Source organism: Micrasema longulum, unplaced genomic scaffold (genome assembly GCF_059751315.1).
Source record: "Micrasema longulum isolate JH-2025_06_02 unplaced genomic scaffold, ASM5975131v1 h1tg001620l, whole genome shotgun sequence".
NCBI lineage: Eukaryota > Metazoa > Arthropoda > Insecta > Trichoptera > Brachycentridae > Micrasema > Micrasema longulum.
This window is the reverse complement of record NW_028278801.1, coordinates 59088-81960: the sequence shown is the minus strand read 5'-3', so window position 1 is coordinate 81960 and position 22873 is coordinate 59088. Positions and strand designations below refer to the sequence as shown.

General features: G+C 33.1%; 1 protein-coding gene across 2 annotated transcripts; it reads right to left on the bottom strand.

The window, feature by feature from the left end:
- Positions 1–237: 237 nt before the first annotated feature.
- Ube4B (Ubiquitination factor E4B) lies at positions 238–22572 on the bottom strand. 2 transcript variants are annotated; one of them, XM_088236935.1, is made up of 15 exons: positions 22431–22572; positions 21573–22235; positions 20594–20723; positions 19416–20471; positions 19157–19330; positions 18873–18993; positions 18658–18789; positions 17698–17928; positions 14885–15172; positions 11632–11925; positions 11244–11382; positions 8123–8236; positions 3215–3335; positions 1439–1639; positions 238–845 (listed from the first exon to the last, which is right to left on the bottom strand). In XM_088236935.1, exons 1-15 carry the CDS (start codon positions 22452–22454, stop codon positions 775–777), a joined length of 3759 nt encoding a protein of 1252 aa, XP_088093061.1. In that variant the 5' UTR covers positions 22455–22572; the 3' UTR covers positions 238–774. The 2 variants fall into 2 exon arrangements, with proteins under 2 accessions (XP_088093061.1, XP_088093062.1); XM_088236936.1 differs by having other exon boundaries at positions 19416–19652.
- Between the last annotated feature and the right edge of the window lie 301 nt (positions 22573–22873).

The window sequence follows — 22873 nt, the reverse complement described above, 5'->3', positions numbered from 1 at the left end:
TTTCACTGACGTAGACTATCTTCCTTGGCATAGTAGGATTCCAGGGCTGGTATTCCAAACACTCGCGGCTGTACTACTACTTTTCTACAAAAACCGTTTTCTTGTGCCGCAAAAGTGATTTAGAATAGCACCCCTGGTAGTTTAATTTCATTGAACGTTGGGTTCTGTAATTGATTGAAATCACAACATTTATTAGTTTATATTTCAATATTTATGCTTGAAGGAAATAAAACACTATTCAAATTTCTTAATACTTTATTACACATATATGTAGCATGTAAAATATTATATTCATGTATGTACATTACTTGCAGATTTATGAAATTATGTGAAATGTATTTTTACTTTAGTAAGATCATTTGAAATAATTATACATATGTAAATACCTAGGAGTTTATGACTTCAAAGTAACATTTTCACTTTTAATTTCAAGAATTAACCTACAGTTGTTATGACAGATCTATCTTTAGAAAAGACTTAACTACATACGTAGTAAGTAAATTAACACTATTGAAGTACTGAAATTATCGTCCATACTACGCATTCTAATATTTAGGGGAAAAAATATACACTTTATTTTCTGTGATTCTTTGATTCTTGCATTCAAAGTACCTAGTTATTAATTTCGTAATATTCATTTACGACACAAGCGTACATATTGTAAGCCAATATTTGAAGATTATTATGTCGTTGTTATAATATGTTTTTACAAAGTCTTTTTATAAAGCTTACACAAAGATTCTGTTACGAACTAATTTTTACTGTAGCAGTCTTTTATGGAGATTGGGAGGATGGTACTTTCTTTAGTTTCTTCCAATTTAGTATTCTTTCTTTCAATTCTGTTGCTATAAGACAAAAATAAACAATATTAATGGTGGTCACATTTTTTACAAATATTTTTATCTTCTTCAATCGATACATTTATATATCAACAGAGTTATCTAAATCATCATAAAATTTATGAAGATAGCTAGATAGATAACTAATAAACACAATCTTACTGTGAGCTCGGCATACAAACATAATACATAATGATAATGTAGTGACCTCATATATGAAAACATGAATCTGTAACTTAGTTTAAAAATAAGATAATTAAACATTTAGATTATAATGTAATTATGTTAATTAATTATAAAAATACACTTTAAATACTTGATATATTCCAAGCATTTACCAGTTTTTTAAATAATAATGAATATATATAACACATAAGTTTAATTAAGAAAAATAATAGAAAAACTCGACAGATATTACTCACTAAGTAGGTATTACTTTACATAATCAAGACCAAAATGTAGTTCTTTTGTCATATTTGTTGCATGTTTTCAAATCACTAAAGATTGTGAAAGGTGTAATAAATTAGGTACAGGTGGGTGCTATAAATTCAATTCAAGATAATTGTTAAGTAATAACATGGGAAATGCCATCGACTTACCAGGCATAAGCTGGTCTTCACGAAGTGGCTGTCTACTAAAGGGATCGGTACTGCTGTTGAGGAGATGTCGCAGTATGACGGATCTGTCCATGACCTTCCCCGAGGGGAGGACCACTGGCTCGCACATGAGAGTGTCCATAAGGGGATCTCGGAATTCCTCGGGAGCATCTGCATACTCATCGCAACTCTGCTGATTGCTCACTGAAAATGTATATTAATTTGAAATATAACTTAGGATTTGGTCAGTTTGTTGTCAGCGGTGGGGTAGATTTTGAAATAACCAAGTGCATTTTGTCTGGTTTTAAATTTTAAAGGCCCAAATTTGAGTCTATAATAATGAACTAAAATTGAAAATATAAATATGAAAAAATAAATAAAAAGTATAATAGTCTATTAACAAATAAAAAAAATATAAATTAACCACTAAATTTCCTCATAGATGCTGATGAGCCAATTATTTGAATAAAATTTTTTATTTTAGTTCTTTTATACCCATTTTATAGCTAAAATAAACTTGGCATTTAAAACAAAAATTAAATGTTTTCGTTGACCACTTTAGGTTTACATTAACGTAAATCAACAATTATTTTATTTATGTATGTATGGTTCATTAAGATACATAAAATATATTTAACATATATTTAAAAAGAAATATTTATAAATCCTAGCTGATAAACCTCTAGTTTTCTAAATATGAAATTTTGAATTGAACCATGGATGCATTTTAGACAAATAGTGAGTTTTGAAAAATTTCAATAATTGATAAATATAAAAGAAAATTTTAAGCCCACAATCAGGAAGTTCAGTGCTACGGGAAATTGGATATAAAAAATGTTTTCTTGCACCCGGTAAAAATTGGAGCATTTAATTGTACGGCAAAGATTCTCTAAAATGTATGAAAAAATGGATAAAACTATGTTTTAATAACAATGAACTTCTTTAAAACATCACAAGTTCTAGTGAACAGTTGTTAAGAAAAGACAATCGATATTTTCGATTACCATGAAGCCGTGTTAAGCATATTTTCCTATGTACTGGGATCACTTTTTAAATGTCACGACAACTAGTGACATCAAGGGTGGAGTAATTTCTAAATTACAAAACTTAAAAAAATCAAAGCGATGATAATACAATACATAAGTTTTTTTTGGGTTAGTCAAAGCAAATAAGAAAAAAATACTGAACTTCTCCATTAGATTACTTTTCGGCTTAGTTGTAATGTTTCATTTTTTAAAAATAAATGTTCTTAATGCGATTTGAAGTGAATCACAAAAAACCCTCTCTTGAAAAAGTATAATTCCAGCGAATAGTGTGTTTTGAAAAAACGGTCCTCAATTGATAACATTTTGTAACACAGATATTTTGATGATTCTGATTGATGATAAACACATTTTCAAAGCATGTACGTCAATATTATTTACCATACAACATTGAAGGGCTTTTTACAAAAACTGCATAACTGAAATTGGAATCTTTTCTCACTAACTGCAAAAAACATTCTGTATAAAAAATTAATGAAACATTTGGATTGTTTTGAACACAATATTGTGAAACATGTTTTCCATGTTCAATTTCAGTTATGCAGTTTTTGTAAAAAAAAACTTTCAATTAGTGAAAGAAATAGTTACATTTCCAAAATATGTTTTTATCTTTTTGTCAGATTTTATGATTGAAAATGCGTAAGCAAATTAAAAAAAAATAATTCAGGGTTAAATTTAGCCTAATTCTTAATTTATAAATACGGAGATATTTGACCCTTCATAAGCATCAACTAACCTGCAATTTCATTAGCTTTGTCGATCAGCGACTTGAACTGTTCTATTTCTACAGGGGTCTTAATACTGCAACGCTCCATTTTCACCACAGCCACTCCAAAGAAGTCCTTATTGAATGATCGCTAAAATGATAATAATTTTGAAAATTATTTATATCTATGTTAGTATAAACATGTCTAGCAAAAAAAAACTTAGTATAATACACTCTCTATTAAAAATATTAAACAATTAAGATATTCCTTTGATAGAGAATATGAAAATCTAAAGCTATGATTTCTTAAGAAGGCAGCGCCATTATTTAGCAGCCATAATGCAGTGGGGGTAATAAGACGGCCGTCGAACATAAAGAGAGCAGTGCCGTTACCCAGCGGCCGTAATTACCTAATTTGATTAACTTATTTTTAGTATTGAGACGTACCAGGGGTTTCAACGCACTATTAAACAGTTGTGCCCGAAATACAAAATGGTTTCCCGACCCCATATTTCGGAAAATGTAATACCATGTAAAAATTAAAATAAAACAACTTTTGCAAGAAATTCCGCACATAATAGTCACGACTGACTTATGGACTAGCGACGTTTCTTCATCTTCGACTTTTTAAGTCTGACTGCTCACGGACTTGATAAAATTTTTGAGCTACAAACCTACTGCCTAGTAGTATTCTCTTTTGATGGCGAAAAGCATAGCAGTGAAAACATAGCACAAAGCTCATAGCCAATTATTTCAAGATTGGAGCATCAACGAACAGGTACGAACTGTAGTGACAGATAATTCACTGAATATGGGTCTTGCTGAAACACGAGTGGGAGTAGAATGTATCAGGTGTAAGGCGCACTCTATACAGTTAATCCTGAAGGATGGGTTTTTAGGGGACAAGAAAGTAAATGACATAATTACAAAGGTGAGATCTATTATTGGCCACTTTAGTCACTCAACATCACTCACTCAACGTCGAAAAATCCTTACAGAAATGCAAAAATCTCATAACATTCTGTGTCATGTGCTCATCCAGGATGTGAGCACTCGCTGGGATACTACCCTTCAAGCGCTAAGAAGACTTAAAGAGCAGCGAGTTGCAGTTCAAGCTTCTTTACGTCATGTGAAATGTTGAACTGAATTGGCAACAGAAGAGTGGGTATTGATGGAACAAGTTGTCTCTACATTGACTTATTTTGAAGAAGCTACAAAATCCATAAGTGAAGTGGGTGCTTGCTTGTCCGACGCTATACCTCTGATGAACAGTTTGCGAAAAAATTTTGAAAACATCAAGAATCAAGAGATCACGGAAGACAATCATAGCCCAGAATATTATAATTTTGTGGGGAATATGATAGCCGGAATCAATGACAGATTTGATTATTTAGAGAGTGAAGTTAGCAACAACACTAGATCCGCGCTACAAATTGCGTACGTTCACTCTTCAATACAGAAATTCAGGCGAAAAGAATACTCATCTCGTTAATTACAAATATGAACAGAATAATGTAGATAATGTTCCTGTAGAGTCACAAAGAGATCAAAATAAGATTTTCACAGGTATCTGGAGTGCTTGTGACAGTTTGATTAAAGAAGCAGAAGAAGAGGAGCCTTTATCAAACATGTCTGCTAACCCTGAGCAAGATGAGGTGGAATCGTAAATAAAATGTCCAAATATTCCAATTAAACAAGACCCGAAATTGAAAACACTTGCGCAAAAATACTTGTCTTATCAACTGAGCTCAGTTGCCTCAGAGCTTCTGTTTTCAACAGCAGGTCTCATACAGAATGATTTGCGTAACAGATTGTCTGCTAATAATTTGAACAAACTTTGTTTTCTTAACCAAAATCTACCAAAAGTTAACTTTAATTACTGACTTTATCTTTTGTATCCGTTTACTTTAGCACTTTGTGTAATTGAATGATAATTACTTTCTTAATTATCACTTTGATTGCTTGATAATATTCTTGATTATTCCATACAAGTAAATGTTTTCTTCGAATTTTAATTTAACATTTTGGTTTACAACCTTCTCAAGGTTCAGTCTAATAAATATAGGTAACTTTTATGCAGAATAAAAACAAATATTCATTTTTTTTTTTTTTCTATTTCTACTAAGCTACCGATATCGGTAAAATTATGTATCAGTACATCTTTAATTTAAAGATACATACACACTAAAACTACTGACAAATAAAACAACTATTTTTGTCTCTAAATAAGAGTATCCTAATAAAAAGGTGATGTAGATTCCAGTAAATCAGTCACTTTTTACTGCACTTTTACAATAAATATACATTTCAAAATAATATTAACTATTTTTCACCAAGAAGTCGATATTCTATATAAGGGTTAAATTATATTCTTACGACCATTTTATAATAATCACCATTTCCTAACTACACATAATGGTGCATAGGCATTGCATTGGTATCTTGATATTTTTTTATTAGATTAAGGTAAGATAAGATGATCAGTCTAGAAATATTATCACTTCACATCAATCATGTCGGGAATTGAACCAGAGACCTCTTGCATGGTAGGCAAACAGGCTGACCATTAGACCACAAGACGGACAAATTTATAATTTAAAAAATAAAAGAATTCATAACCCTTTTAGTCCTGGCATGATCGTGTGGGTTCACTAATTTTTAAAATCTCAGCCCACATCGACCGTGCGATCCATAGAAATACTTTAATGCCATTAGTTCCTAAAGTAAGTCGCTGGGGAACCCATTGTCGACTGTCAAAATGTTACAGCACGCGGAAGGTTGATCTCAACCGCAAAAGGTACAGAATAAAAAAATATATTTTAAATAATGTGCAATATAATTAGCGTAGTATGTATACACATTCATTTCATTGGTTAAAAACTTAGTTTGGAAGTTTATTTGAAATTGCGGCAATTATTAAAGACTAGATTTACACCAGCACAAGGAAATGTTTTATTCAGGATTACTATTAGTAGAATATTTCCATTTGTGTGAACATGATCCTGACCAGCGCTGCAGTGAGGGTGGGTTTTCTCGAAAATTTTTCTTTCCAGATTTTTCAAATATACAGCCTTGGCCAAATGTATTAGGCACCCTATACATACACCTATGGACAAAAAAAAGTTCGCACTTACCCCGCTACCCGTAATTCCCAGTTTACCTGACTCTATTTCTTAGAAACGATTTTATTATTTAACAATTGCTTTTGTTTATTGTTAAGGAATATATTGGCTACACATTTAAAGTAATTACATTTTTAAAAGCTTCATCAGTCTTTTAAAAACTACGTCTGAAGAAACATCGCTACGAAAATATGGAGAGTTCGGGTCAAATGTCTATCGCGGTAAAATCGAAAATTATTACTCTGTCACAGGAAAATATGTCAAATTGTGAAATTTCTCGTAGAATCGGTTTCTCGGAGTGTTCTGTGAGAAAGTTTTTAAAAAAAAATTGTGAAACCGGCTCTCTGGAGCGAAAAAAGGGAAGTGGTCGGCAGCGCAAGACAACTCCTGGAGAAGATCGGCTGGTTGCCAAGCTTATTAACCAAAATCGTTTTCTAACTGCTGCAGAAATACACGGAGAGATCCAGTCTACGTGCCAAACCACGTTCTCAGTGAGGACGATTTCCAGGAGATTATTGAAAATGAAGAAAGCTCGTCTAGATTGGGCCAAAATGCACCAAAATTGGACAATAGACGATTGGCAACAAGTCATTTTTTCCAATGAATCTAAATTTAATGTGTTTGGTCCAGATGGCAAGACCAATAGTCCTGGCGAAAGATTTCACCCTAAATGTATTACCCCAACAGTAAACCCTATGTCATGATATGGGGGTGCATGACAGCTCATGGTTTGGGTCCACTACAGATAGTCCAAGGCACTATGAATGCCATACAATACAAAACTATTTTGGAAAATCATTTGTTTCCTACAGTTGAAGACATTACACAATTTAGTTCAAATCCTATATTCCAAGATGATTCTGCGCCTTGCCATTGAGCTCGATCTGTGAGTATATAACTTTATTTTATAAATTTAAATTGTTGTAACTTGGTTTGTAATATAATATCTTTCTTACAGGTAACTGAATTCAAAGAGTCTTTTGGAGTTACATCACTGAGTTGACCTGGAAACAGTCCGGACCTTAACCCGATAGAAAATTTATGGGCAATAATGAAACAAAAAATTGCGAAGAAACGGGCCAAAAATACCCAGGAATTGATTAAAATCACAAATCATGTTTGGGAACATGAAATATCATTAGATATTATAAATAATTTATATTTGTCGATGTCAAACAGAATTTCTTTAGTGATTAAGAGCAAAGGCGATATTAAAAAATATTAAAATACTATCGAACCCGAAAAATTACATTTATTTTTATATTCTTTTGTTTAAAATATCGGTCTGATTACCCTTCACACAAATCTATTAACCAAATGTAATTATTTGCGATTGCCAATAAAGACACAGTGCCATAAATCAATTATGTCGGGTACAAGAACAATAGTAACGGAGCTGCTACCTGGAAAAAACCCTATTTATAAATATAAATTAAGCTTTTATTTTTATATTTTACTTGGAAACATTACTTAGTCATCAAATCTACAAAAATATATATTAAAAAAAATCCAAGCAATTGAGAATAATTATTATTTTAAATTAAGAATTTTATTACAAGTCCGAACTTTTTTTTGTCCATGGGTGTATATTTTGTTCTTAGTCCATGTCCTTATGTCCAATTATCATAAAAAAAACTAAATTTCATAGCAAAATACGTATTTCAACTTCAGATCTGAAAGGGATATATTTTATTTTTTTTATTATTTATTTATTTAGTTCTATGTATTTACATAGTCTAATATATATTTACAACACAATATTTACATCTGTACTTATTCTAACATTATTTATCACTATTATAAACTATATATTTACCTCATCTGCAGCAAGGGCAGCAGCAAACTGGGGGCAGTCTAGGTGTAGATAGATTCCAACTAACTGACTCAACAATCTACGCGGATCCCATCCGTATTTTTCTGGACGACGTACCTAGAATTATGAAACACTTTAGTACAATCTTTCAAATAATAATTCCCAAGTCACGTGGCTAGGGAAAGCAACCACAGAAAACTCAGAATCCATTTATTAAAAAATACTGATTTGCATCAGTATTACAATTTTTTCTTCATTAATTTACATTTAAAATTAACTTACAGTTAGTACATTCTATCCAAAAAGTTTTACAATATGTTTTTAAACATCAATCATGTCAATCTTTCCACATCCGCTCTTAAGCAGAGCATGTGGACATCACCAGGCACCTTCGGGAGATCCTATTGCCCGCCAGCACTCTCGCCTCCTCCCTCATCAATCCTACATCCCTTAATTTTGTTGAATAAAGCAGAAAAATCAACATGTAATTACAAGAACTGAATGCCATTCTATTGAACTATGAAGATCAATTTTGCTGTTCATTAAAACGATTTATTTATTTATCAAAAAATAACAAAAAAGTCATATCACCCACCATTTTCTTACATTTCAATATTCAATAAAAATAAATTTTACCAACCAAAATGTATGACAAATATTTTTAACCGTTTAAATATTTTTAAGTTGACAATATATTCTAGTGTTATAAGGTTGGCAACAATATCAAATGTGATCAGGTCGGTAGTTCTAATAAATTACACAGTTATTTGTTTTCTCCAGTTAATATAACCTCACATTGCAGTGTTTAACCTATGTGCTTTTTATTTACAGTTTAATATGGATAAACGTGGTTGTGAAAATTCTCCTAACGCTTTTTGCTATATATATAGTAACTTTGTAATTAAAAAACATCAAAGGAACATAACTGATTTTGTAAAAAAAAAAATATAATTTGCATATTTTGGTGTAAAAACCGGTAATCAAGACAAATGTTGGGTTCCTCACAAAATGTGTTATGTTTGTGTTGAGGATCTTAGGAAATGGTACAAGAAAGAGAAGAAAGCTTTTAAATTTGCAGTACCCATGGTATGGAGAGAGCAAAAAATTATTCAAACGATTGTTATTTTTACAACATAGATGTTTCTGGACATAACTATAAAAATAAGGAAGAAATTATTTATCCTAACGTTACTTCAGCTGATCGGCCGGTAGAACATGGACCAGAATTTCCAGTCCCTATGCCACCTGAGTCTATCGATGATGTTTTACAGTCCACTCCAGAATCTAATGAAAGTCAACCGACTGATGACGAGTTCCAATGTTCTCCAAAAATTTTAAACCACAGGTGTTTACACAAGCTGAGTTAAATGATTTAATGAGAGATTTGAGTTTGACTGGGGAAAAAGCAGAATTGCTTGGTTCTAGATTAAAAGAAAAATATTTTTTAGAATCTGGAACATCTATTTAAAACTATAAAATAAGAAATGAACAGTTTGCTCAATATTTTAGTCGGGAAGAGGATTTGGTTTACTGCCATAATATTGATGGTCTAATTAATGAATTAGGAAATGAATATAAAAAGGAAGATTGGAGACTTTTTATAGACTCATCAAGACTCATTTAGAATCGGGTTGCGGTCCTGTGGCTAGTGTCTCGGACTCACAAATCAAAGGTCATTGGTTCGAATCCCACTCTATCCCAAATTGATTCCCATTTTCTAATAATGAGTTATTTACAACTTATTGAAAATGGACCTCCAAATGAAATATTTGGGTAAATCATAAGGACAAATATTTATTTTTTACTATAACAAAAAAAAAACAAGTTTAAAAGGTGTATTACTACACAATGGAAATACTTATGCCTCACTGCCTGTTGCTCATTTGGTTCATATGAAAGAAACTTACGAAAATCTTTATATAATTTTAGACAAAATTAACTATACAGCTCATGATTGGATACAATTGATGTCATATTGTGAGAGAATTGTGGGTGGTAACAAAACTAATATTGAATATGGTTTCAGCACACAAAAATACATAAGTATAGTTAAATTAGCAAAGTTTTTACAAACATTTTTTTTGTTGGCCTGTTCATACACATGTTGAAAGAGAAATAAAAAATGAGATGACTACATAAATCATTTGACCGTATCAGTACAGATATTTTCCATTTTATGTGTTGGCTTATATCAATATAAAACAACTTTATTTGAGTGAATGACTCAGTTTTTTTAACACATTGTTGGTGGGTACTTTGTGGCTAAATCCACGTCAAAAAGCGGGGTATTTTTTCGCATTCGCGTGAGAAGTTACGTTTAATGTAAAATAGTTATTACTTTTGGATTGTCGCTTATTTTTAAATATAATTTTAAGTATCCCGTATATTGTTAAATTCTTTATTATAATTACGACACAAATTATCTTAATTTTTACAATTATAATATTTAAGACTAAATTTAAATATTCTGAAAAAAAAAATTCAACATAATAGTATTTCAATGTATGATATCGTTGGAAACATGTCTCCTTATGTAATATTTATGTTTATTTGTTAATTTACTAATTTACATATTTATGTTTCTATTTGAAGATTTTTTCAAATACAAATATCACTTATTGTAAAAACAATATGTAACAATTAACTTTTCGGCAATGATTCACAACACCAATTAATTATACTCTGATGTATATACAAAAGGGAAACTAGAGGACGTCTTGACAATAATAATATTGCGAGAAGACTGAAGAAAGATCAAAACAATATGCCTCTCTAGCAGGTACCTTTTGTAATTCAATTGCCTGGTGTTGTGTCTGGTTTCAGAGCCTAAGTCCACGAATCGCCAAGTATGTACTTAGTACCCCGTCTAGCAATAGGTAGAGGATAATTTTTACTTGACAATATATCCGAGATTACATGTTTCCCGCAACCCACCGCTAATCGGAAATTAGGACTAATCAGAGTCTTCCGTGCTCTAGTGACATTATGCTAAAGACGTGTTTATTAGATTCCCATAAATAATGTGTTGAACTAGTAGATATCTGAAATACCTTTTTTAAAAATGTGTATCTAGACACATATTCTATTTGTTATCCAATGATACAATTACAATTAAGTACATTACCTTTAGATTTTTGCATTTAGGGCCGCACAACTGTTGAAGATTGAAATTGAGCATTGAGCTAAGTCGGTCCACGAGCTCGGGTCTTAAGAATGGTTCCTTAATATCTACCGTCAGATAATCAAACATGTCCACGGTTTCTCTGTAAGATTAAAAGGATTGAAGTTAGCGTGGGAAATATTTACATAGTTCATTTTCCTGTTATCATATCGACACCAAATCAATAAAGGCCAAATATGCAATTTAATTAGATTAGGCGGGGTCATCCTTTACAGTTTGTACCGTCTACCGTTCCTTCCAAAATAGCATGCACGAGATTTGCACTTATGATTTATTTTACACTGATGTGTATTAGTTAAATAAATAATACACATAGGGCGCAAGTGATTACCTGGCCAGGGTGAGATAGGAGCGGCACTGCCTCTCATCGTGTATAAGTGCTCGCGTGCGTGCTTGCTGCTGCTCGGGAGGAAGACGAGCCCAGCCCGCTGTGTCTGCTGCGGCCTCTTGCGTCTCGTGGATCCTCTTTAGGTACTGGAGACACTCGTCCAACAGGAAAGTGGTATCATTCATAAGCATGTTTACAAAGCGGACAAACTGGTCTCCGGAACGGGACTCGTCTATGACCGCCTGTTTGTGTATAGGACTCGCCCACATACCCTTGAGTATAATGCTAATGTGATATCTAAAAACACAAAAAATGGACATCGAAATGAAATTAATTAAGCTAGACTACTCCTCATTTGAAAAAAACATAAATTAATGTAAATCTAAGAAACATAATTTGAGTACATGTATTTTAAATTGTAACAATTACATATTTCACCTTCTGAGAGCATTTTCAAACTAATGTCTGATTGAAAATACCGAACAAGGAGAATCTCGTAATATGTGATTGATAAACCACATACTTAAATATAAAAAGTAAATAACTGCAATGGAGCATTTTAAAAGTAACTTTTTTTTCAAAAGCCAAATTTTACAATACAGTAAAACCTCAGATTTCACGTTATCCCGCTTTTTACACAAAAATATTTAGGTCCCATTTTTTCCCATACATTCTCATTCAATATTCCTACCAAATAACGTTTTTTAAGTTTTTCATAACCCCGGTTTTACGTCGAAATTTTTCCATAACTCATTCGATCTGTCAAAAGACGAACGGAGAATAAAATTGAGGTAAATAAAAAATGTGTAAATTATTGTCTCAAACTAAATTCGAAGTAGGTGCAGTGTACCATTTTGTTTAAAGTGTCTATTTTCGAGATAGTTTTAACAGTTATCATAAAAGTGTGAAATTGCCGTGATGTAAATGACAGTTGTAATTTTGTAGTGCCATACTAAAAAAAGTGATACTGTATAAATAACTTTCCCAATATTTAGGGAAAAATTTGTTGTATGCATTTTATGCTAATTAAAAATTAATAATATATAATAAAAAATTATTTTCGTGTTTTAAAGGTTAAGTACCTAGATAAAATTATTTCAAAATGGTTTTGTTTAAATAGGGTATTTTCACATTTTTTTTTATATTTTGCAAAAAAATAGAAAAAAAATTTTCGATGGTAACTGTAGTTTTTATTTTTTTATGTCCACGCGTTAATTTTTCAGAGCGGTTTAAAAACGTATACCTTGAATTGGCGCCAAAACGACCATTCGGATGCCGTATGGGCTTGTGACGTCACGCGTTACGAATTTGACTGACCGTTCAAACAAATTCATACAAATTTGTATAGCCTACCTAATGTTTTTGTTGTAATCGGTTGTTTTACACTGTTTTAACAAATTAACGGGCACAAAATGTCTTGTTATAAGATACAAGTACTGTTTAGTTCCGATGTGCACAAACACTATGGTGAAGACGCCAAATAAAACTTTTTTGGCCATTCCTAGTACCTAATAAAAAAAAGAATTGAACGCATTTGAACGTTATGAAACGAGATGTTAAAAAAACAAACCACTATACTTTTTACCGTAGGTCTTGTTCAGTACAAAATACTAAATTTAATGATGTAGACTGTAGACTATAAAAATTGACTAACAGTAGGTACTGCGAAATTAGCACTTATAAAGCTTGACAGGTACTACAATACTTAAATAGATTATTCTTTAACGTTATTGTTTATATTTGTATTATATTTCTGTACTTATTTTACTAAGTTTGATTTGTAGAACTGTTGGTTTTCTAAATAAATAAAAAAAATTAATTACTCAAAAATTGCTGTATGAAAACCTACCTTATTTATTTGTGAAATTTATTGCATTTATAAAATGGCAACTGAACTTGGGATGCTGAACAGTCTTCACACTTGCAGGAATCTATTATTTCCTAGACTTCATCGCAAATCAACGTCACCGAGTACGCTTTGGTTCTAACTTTATGTTCTGCTGGGGTGACTCGACCTTTTACCATTCAAATATCACCCGTCCGTTTTACTTGCATGTAACCTATGGCATTGTCTCCGTAATTTTCCCTAGCTGATATATTAATAAGTAAATCACATTTAATAAAAAAAAGGCATTAACACGCACTCGAGCAACAGAGATGTTTACAAGCAATGGTATTTTATGGATTATGTTGTGTCAAAGTCACGTTACTTCCCTTTTGCATTAAATGTACGCGAAACAATACATTTATAGTACATGCAAATAATAAAACTATTTAAATGAATACATTCTGGAAGCAAACACTATATATTTCCTTACCTTGCGGCCTTTACATTTCTATACTCGGAACTTAAAAAGTTTGTATTGGATGAGAAAAAAATACCCATCATGAATCTATCTATTTTGGGCAAGTTATCGGATTTTCCTTGTAAAATATCAATGTCAGTCATAATGCTATAGATGTTTATAAATGAAAACAAAAAAGCAAAGGAAAAGATGAAATTTAACTATGAAAAAACAAATAAAAAGTCACAAGCCGCCCGCGTCGGAGTATCTCAGTATAGGATTTGAGTGAACGTAGGAATTATAAGTCACACGTGACGTCATCAACCCTTTTGGCCAGTTACGGGCCGTTTTATTTCTATGAAACTTTCAATAGAAAATTATAAATGAAAACATTTGTTTCAGATTTTTATAGTAAAATGCTCGCAATCGTAAAAATATTCTTTAAATAGTGAATACATTTAAAATCATATCCCCAGTTTATGAAAATACCCTATTCAATAAAAAATAACATATTGTAGTTTTGCTTAAAAAAATACGAAATATTTTTTATTACATTGGTAAATATGAATTAATCCTCAATCATGGCAGTTCTTACAATTTTCCTGCAATATATTTAGTATAGTCTTGTACAATAATTATATTTTTATGAAATAATTTTTTTGCCATACATTTTTCATTTCCTCACTTTAAAGTTTTCCTCAGTTTTACACTTTTTTGTTGCTCCCTTGAAAAACGTAAAACAGGGGTTTTACTGTATATGTAATTGAATACTTGTTTGATTTCATTGTCGCAACAGCAGTTTGTAAAATGTTGAAATACGATTTTTTAAATTTTGTCTGTATTGCAATTTTATAGAATATGATATGATTAGCAGAATCAAATGGATTTGGCTGGCAAAATATAAAGCAATTTGTTTTAATATTTTAATAAATAATTTTCACCATACTGAAACTAAAAGAAGAAATATTTACCTGATAGTGAACTTATCGTAAAATTCAGTGCTCTGCCCTGTGGTTTCTATTTCAGTGTAAAACTTCATGAGTGCCCGAGGCAGGGCTCTTTGGGACACGGGGTGAGCCATCACACGGGTATATATATTTTCAGTACGGAGAGTAATAGCGGGATCCATAACAAAAAGGACCTCGATTATTTTAGCCACCAGATACGGGTTCTTGATCCTGTGACCATTACACACGGCCACCAGAAGCCAAGTCAACAGCGAGTCTTCCATGTAATCAAGGACAACCTTTCTAACATATCTGGAATTCAATAAAATACATGATTTAAATAATGAATATTGAGTCATACATATTGTGATTTCATAATGCCTTAAGTTTCCAAAATGTTGATTGATGTTTTTGAAATTATTATGCTGTATTAGCTTCATTTACATTTTTTTTTTAGTTTTCACATTTTTATTTATAATCATTTTTACATAAATTAAAACTGAACAAATAAAGCATTGACCACACAAATTTGATTTATTCCAATTTTTTTATTATTAATTAATATGATAGACATTTTAGATAAAAGCATCTTATTATTCCTCTATAGATCATATCATGTAAATTCTATTGAACTTGATAATGCCGTGTCTTTTCACAACGCTCAACATTTTTTCATTGAATGAAAGTAAGATATAGGATCTCAGACCTATTATGGCGGAGTCTGCAATATATATGTGATCCAACTCATTTATTCTATATAATCAAATTAGAATGATGGTTCAGAAGGATAATATACCTGAATATGCACAATTATATATTTGTCACCACCCAATAATTAAAAGGGCCATTTGAACGGCTAGCCTGTACATAAACTGCCAGCATTCCATCGAATAGCTAACGGACGCTAAGCCAAAATGTTGAACTGATAGATCATGGCTAGGATGTTCAGGTTTTGCCTGGAATGGCGCAGGAAGAGCTGAGGATCTTCACAGATGGCAGTCTCTTAGACGGCAAAGTAGGAGCAGCTTTTGTACCCTACGATGGCATCAGAGAGCTACCGTTGAGAAAGTTGAAACTTAGCGATTTCTGCTCCGTTTATCAGGCAGAACTGTTTGCGATTAGAGAAGCTCTGGTCTATGTTTTGAAGAAGACAGCAAACAGATGGAAGAAAATAACCATCCTGATCGATTGCAAATCTGGCGTCCATGCAATAACTGACCGAAATTCAGTCAACCCTATTGTAATGGACATCAAATCAGACTCATTACTAGCAGAAAAAGCCATGCTGTATTCCTTCTGTTTTTTATTATGCTTTCTATTTTCACTCGAAACAAAGCACTTTAACAAAAAAATAACACAAGTTGTCAATTGCTGACACAATATTTGTTAGGTGACAGATGACAGCTAGCATTGCAGTGGTAAAAAAATTATCTTAATGGCCTGCGGTTTTCGGTTCTCCGTTCCCAAAGAGCTAGCTTTCTGCCAACAAGTTGAACATTGAGCATTCTTATTCATTCAATGAACGGCCTAGTCATATCGCTGCCTCAGTTCCACAGGGAAACAACTAGAAATTGGCGCAACAGAGATATAGCCTGTCAAAGTTACGTCACATGCCATGGTTTGAGTGTAAGGAATAGAAGAGCATGTATAAGGAACAGCATGAATGTGAAGGAACCTAGACCCAGGGAAGGGATGAATATCAAGATAGAAGTAAGTGGTTCTCACTCCTCTCTACCTATCCTGCAAGGGAGTATGGGGCGTGAGGCGTGATGGTATAGATAGATATTTTAACTACAACATTGTGACGTAATCACATAGCTATTATTAGGTGATCACGGTTGGTATTATTATTCTGGTAAGAAGCCCTGTAAATGCCTTGATAACCCATATTTGTTTCCAGAGCTTCTCTGTTGAGATATCGATAATGTTGTTATTAGACCAGCATGGGTATAATCCAATAATTAATTTGTCTCCAAGTATTAATTTGTACACATTCAAATAATAAGAGATCACCTTCCATTGTAAAAGTTTTTTTATTTTTTATTAATATAATTAATGTCAAAATGTTAAATGAATGTACTTGTAACAAATACCATTCAAAATAATGATCAAATTCATTAAAAACATGTAAATAAAATAAGTGAATATTATTATTTCAGATTTGTTGCTCTATGGAATAGAACAAAAATACATTTATCACTCACCATTTTAATTTCCACACAGAAACATGTCAAAATGTTTCTGTGTGGAATATATAAGTTTAAACGAAAGAAAAATTCCACAAAGAAATATATAGTCTATTAGTAATAAAGAGAAAATAGCCTTTATTTAGTTTTTTCCGAGTGGGATTGGAAGAATATTGGCTTTTCGACTTGAATCAATATCTAACTCAAATATGACAATTTCGGGCTTGTTTCCGTGTGGAACTGAGACAGCGATATGATTGATAGTCGGCATTTTGTAAACAGGCTAGCCGCCTGATTGAGTGGCTGATTCAAGTATTTGGCGGAAACATATTTACTATTTACATTCAAACCATACTTAAAATAATTTAATTTAAATTTGTTAGATTCAATAATGACATATATAAAATCATGATTGACAATATCCGCTCTCAGTTGTAAATGACATAAGATTTTGTTTAGTCTCTTACCGTCACCGGTGAAAATTCTGAATTAAAAATAGTAAAAATCCTTAATGAATTATAAGTGAATTTTAGTTTTATTTATCAGAGATTTAGAATATCTTGATAGACCCAAGAATTTGTGATATTTTACAATCAGTGTGAGCCTAGCTATATCTATGCAAAACAATATGAAATACTTAAATATACTTACTGCATCGCAAACAGTAAAAACTCTGCAATGTCCTCAACATACCACTCGGGAAGGGCACTAAAGGGGTCAGTCATGACATCACCGGGAGCACTTGCAGTCATTTCTCCAGTTCTCAATTTACCATCAGGGTCCAGTAAGTCTAGTAGCATACTGCCAACTGAACCATAGAACTGCAGGGAGCGCCTCATTAAGTTGTCTTCCAGCAAACCGGTAACCGAGCATTGTTTGGACCTATTTGGCAAAACAAAGTAAAGGTAAAACATAGGAGCTAGGCTTTGTAAAATAATTTGATTAGTAAACTGTATTTTCATTGAAAGAAGAATCGGGTAAAAACAGTTATTAAATGAATATCGAACATTCGATAAAATAGAGTCATAACTCAAAAAAGCAGAATTTACAGTAGAGCCAAAAAACTAAATTAAGATATGTATATCAAAACCACGCATTTTTCATGGAGTTTTTTTTTTCACCCTTTAAAGCAATGCCAATATATCAAATATATTTAGAGTTGTCTTAAAAATTCTACATTTTTAAAGAAAATATTGATTGCCATAAAAAAAATCTTAAAAAACATACAAAAAGCTTGAGAATAGTGGCGTTTAAATAAGTGTTAGTGTAAGTGTGTCATACTGCCATCGAGCAAGTAAATTGTAAAGCTAGAATTTTGTCTATTTTTTAGAATATGATCCATATAAATTCCATATACTAACCCTTTCAGAACTGAATTAATTTCTATGATATAAAAAAAATAATCATTCTGCGTGCATTGACAGACCTTATAACCTATTATCGGGTGGTTTGGGTGGCCACTTTACACACTGTGTAACATTCACCATTCTGTCTATGTTTAACCATCCACAACTGCTCAACTCTTCCATAGGTTAACTTTTGTATAAACATTAGATTAGGACATATTCAAAATATTGTTAATGTCAACTAAGTTAGTTAAAAGTATCTTACCGCGTTAGTCTTTTGACTTGACGCTTCCATCTTACGATTAATTCTCTGTTTCTGGAGGCGACGAGCATGTTTTTCCACTGGGGTTCCATGGCTAACATTTCTTCAACAAGTTTTTGAAGATCTCGAAGAGTTCTGTATAAAAACAATACATAGATATCAATAACATGCAGATATTATGCGAATATAAAATATCTTTGTATAAGAACATTTATAACCTGATACGTCTCTGATGATTTTGCAATGCCGGAAGTAGGGCAACATGATGCGCATACAAAGTTAAAAACCAACATTGAGTTTGAAATTTTGGTTCTTTCCATACATTTGCAGGGTCTTTGTCTAAAATAAAATTCATTCATTATTCAAAACAGCTATTCATAATTTATTCATTTTTGTACATATTCCCTTTAAAATGGAATGGAATCTAATTTCAGGGGCTGTTATATATGAGACTGAGATCGGAAGACATTCAGTGTAAAGGGTAACAATATTATGTTCATACTTAGTTGTTGGACCCAGTCAGAAGCTTCTTGGTTGGTAAACCAAAGCCGAGTGTCGTTCTGTGCAGAAACCAAGCTGTTCGGGTGGAAGGCATACAGAGGGTCTACCCTCTCTAACTTAATCCTCACGGACAGAAGTTGTAATACTGATAGTATGTTAAGCATAAACCCGTCACCTGTTGATCGACCAATAGAAAAATTAAATAAAAAATAATTCAAGACACAAATAAAAATTTACAGTTTTATAAACTCTTTTCATACCCGCTAGAGATTTTTCTTCCGATTGAAGTTGTGCTCTTTTTTCATTATACTTGAGAATATTAGCGAAATATTGCAATATAGGAGCACGAGCTGGACTCAATAACATGGCGTGGCAAGTTCCATGCAGAACCATTCGTGTATGTTCTATGTCTTGTTGCAAAGCAAACGCTAACGATTTGTCCCCCAACACGCCACTAGTGCCATTGAATATTTTATCAGCCAATTTTGGATTTTCTTCTGAAAACAATGATACTGAAAAGAATGTTCCGAGAAAACTAGTTTTGGCAATTTCTCTGCCCGGTACAATAGAGCAAGGTTCCGGATTGAAGTCGGGCAATGTGGCTATAAGTCCGGCAACAGGTCGGCTGGAATGAGAAGGGCCGCAACGAAGTTCCGCCAATTCTCCGAGTGCCTCCAGCGGCCGCACGTGTTCCTGGTCGGCTACGGAAGCCTTCTGCATCGCCTCCATCACTCCGCGCAACATCGGTATAAAGATACAATTAAACGTCCTTTCATCACTATGTGTCTGTTCGACCAGTTCTGGCATCAGACCTCTAGGAACACTGTTACTTAGAATGTAAGATGTTAGGAGAGAAATACGAGGAGGGCTCTGATTAAACATTTTTCCTTGTAAAACTAATACTAAGTGACGAACAAGCGAGGTGCGTAAATCTAATAGCAACCCGCTTAGTGGAGGAATGGAGCTTTTTTTAGGGTGTTGTCTTTCTTCTGTCGCAACATTTATGTAGCATCGCAGTATGTACGTCACAGCACGCGCAAGCGGGTCACTAGCTATAGGTGCGAGAACACTGTCGGATTCTGAATCGTTTCTTATATCCATAGGTTCTCCGCAATCTTTATTATTAGGATCAAGTGTGATTTCACTACTCAGAACGGACGATTCTACTTTTGGCGATTCAGTTCCGAAATCGAAGGGATCGTGGCCATCCGCTATAAGAGATAAGATTTCCATAATTGATTGAGATATTATTTCATCTAAACTCAACGAACTGCTTTCTAAGAGCAATGCTGCTATAGACTGTAAGAAGTAGCCACCTGTAAACAAAATGCATATGAGTTACTCTTGTGTATTTGTAAAACAAAACAATTTGGGATTAAACCTTTAAAAATTTCAGTAATAGCATGAATTTAAATACATTAGAATTAACATAATATACCGTGACAATGATCAGCCCACGAAACCTGGAGAACTCTGGCAACCACCGTACGGAGTTGTTCCTCTGACATTTCAGTTCCACTGACAGTGCGTGCCCTACTACTGCGCACTTCCTGACTTGAATCTTCCACCTAATAAATAAAGTATATATTATTTGTTACATCGGATTAATCACAATGGGCAACCATTGTTAGTTTGGGTGTTATTTATTGGATTTTCTTTGGCAAATGTATTATGCCATGACCAAACTTGAACACATTTTTAATAAAAGTACGTATGAATTTGGAAAATAATTGAAGCAAATTGAAGTATGAAGTAAAATAGCAGATCATTTTAACACCATTTTCACTTCAATATATTCACTTTCACTGCATTGAAATCATAGACAATTAATTTTACTACTTATACCACAATGAGGAAGTTCAATGGTTTTTTTAAATTTTATTATTTATTAATAGACTATTAAACGAAGTCAAATTTTTTTTTTCAGTTTTTATATATCGTATTATCAGCGCTACGATTTTTTAAAGTTTTGTATTTCTGAAATAACTCCGCGTGTAACGTCAGAGGTTCATTTCCGCTTATTCTCATTCAGTTCTTCCCATTGGTCCAGAAGCGACAAGCAGACCGGAAATCTTCCATAGCTCTCAGATCATAGGTTGATTCACATGAACCAGTGACGTCATTCAAAGTAGTGCGTTTTTATTAAAATGTTTATTATTATTTTTTCCGTACATTTTCAAGAAACTTTGAGGTACCATTTAAAGCTCTAATTTTTACTCCGCGCAAGAAAACATTGTTTGTATCCAATTTCCCGTAGGGCTGAAGTTCCTCATTAAAACTGTAATTTTGACATTAGTTTATTTTAAATTTAGGCGAAAAAGGCATTAATAAAGGTATATGCATGAATAAGCATATCAACATAATAATTTATGTATTAGTTTGCAAAAAAAACACATAAATATTAACATAAAACGTACCTCCATTATTTCTGAAACAGAATCTTGATCTGTGAATGTGTTCTTTTCTAATAAAGCAGCATCATCAGTGTGAGAAGCGTCGTCAATATCCATATTTATAGAATCATCTCTCACAAAGGTGGAACTTCCCGGAGAATTATCCCCATTGTGTGGCGCGCTCTGACTGAGGACAGGAGAATCTGGCTTCTCGGTACTGACCGCTTCTCCTGCAGCCAAACCATCAGCAGGACTGTCCCTAGTCAAGTTAGTGTCTTGAGTAATCAGCAGCGGACTTGCGAAGTTGGTCCGTGCAAGTGGAGATTGGCGGGAATGAACAGAGTCTAGATCGATAGGGCTAAAATTACTGATTCCTCTGTTTTGGGATATATCTGATATTTTGGTGTCGGGGATCTCTTCCAGGATGTTAGAACTGTTGGATTTTTCTGTCACTATGATGCCGTTTGAGTTTAAAACAGATTTTTCAGATACTGAAGTAGTGTCTGTATCACTCTGCAAGAGGGTGGAGTCCTGGTTCTGCACTGGGAAGTCGCTGACCGTCACGTGAGTGGGGGATGCCAAGGTGCCCGCCCGCGCCTCCTCCGACTCGGAGGAAGCGGTGGATACTGGCGCTCCGGGGCCGTCGCTAGACCCTCCTGTCAGACGGGCCAATCTACGTCTCCGAATCTAAAACCATTTACAAATATAACTCATGTATCGTGATCGACTGTAATATGTATTTTACAACTACTTAAAATCTGAAAAGAAAAATGTATAACATGCCATTGTTACGAAAGGACGCACCGTCATGACTGGCAATAGCGACAGTCTGTGACGCCAAAGTTAGTTATCATAACAAACACGAAAAAATTCCATTCTTACCTCTTCTTGACTAAGTTCGCTCATTTTGTAGGCACTGTGAAAACAAAATAACTTAAAATATAATTAATAAATTCCGTATTTCTGAAAAGCGTGCTAATGCCACTTATTGTCTATTTGTCCACAATCCGATACGTCAGTCTGCAACCAGTCAGTCACCTCACAACAGCTGAGATGATTATATTAAACTTAGACTGCTTTGTTTTACCCAGCTCCTTCAGCGTATTTCATAGAAAATTAAATCTAAATTACATTCTAAGCGCCGACGATTGTCATACACTCTAGTGGATACATTTGAAACTAATATATTTGACTCTTTCTGTACCACGTTCTACATTACATCTATCTCTGCATTCAACAATATTATATTCTATATTGACGTATAAAGAAAAACCGGGAATTTTCAAATGAAAAATATTTTTAATAGGTACCACGTTTTTGTTACA

What these genes read in the sequence shown, in the direction of transcription:
- Ube4B (XM_088236935.1), bottom strand. Translation starts at nt 22,454, where the DNA reads ATGAGCGAACTTAGTCAAGAAGAG. An exon ending in GGAAGAAAAATCTCTAGCGG is followed by an intron (nt 19,331 to 19,415) that starts GTATGAAAAGAG and finishes GTCGATCAACAG; the next exon opens with GTGACGGGTTTATGCTTAAC. An exon ending in TGACTGGGTCCAACAACTAA is followed by an intron (nt 18,994 to 19,156) that starts GTATGAACATAA and finishes ATTTTATTTTAG; the next exon opens with ACAAAGACCCTGCAAATGTA.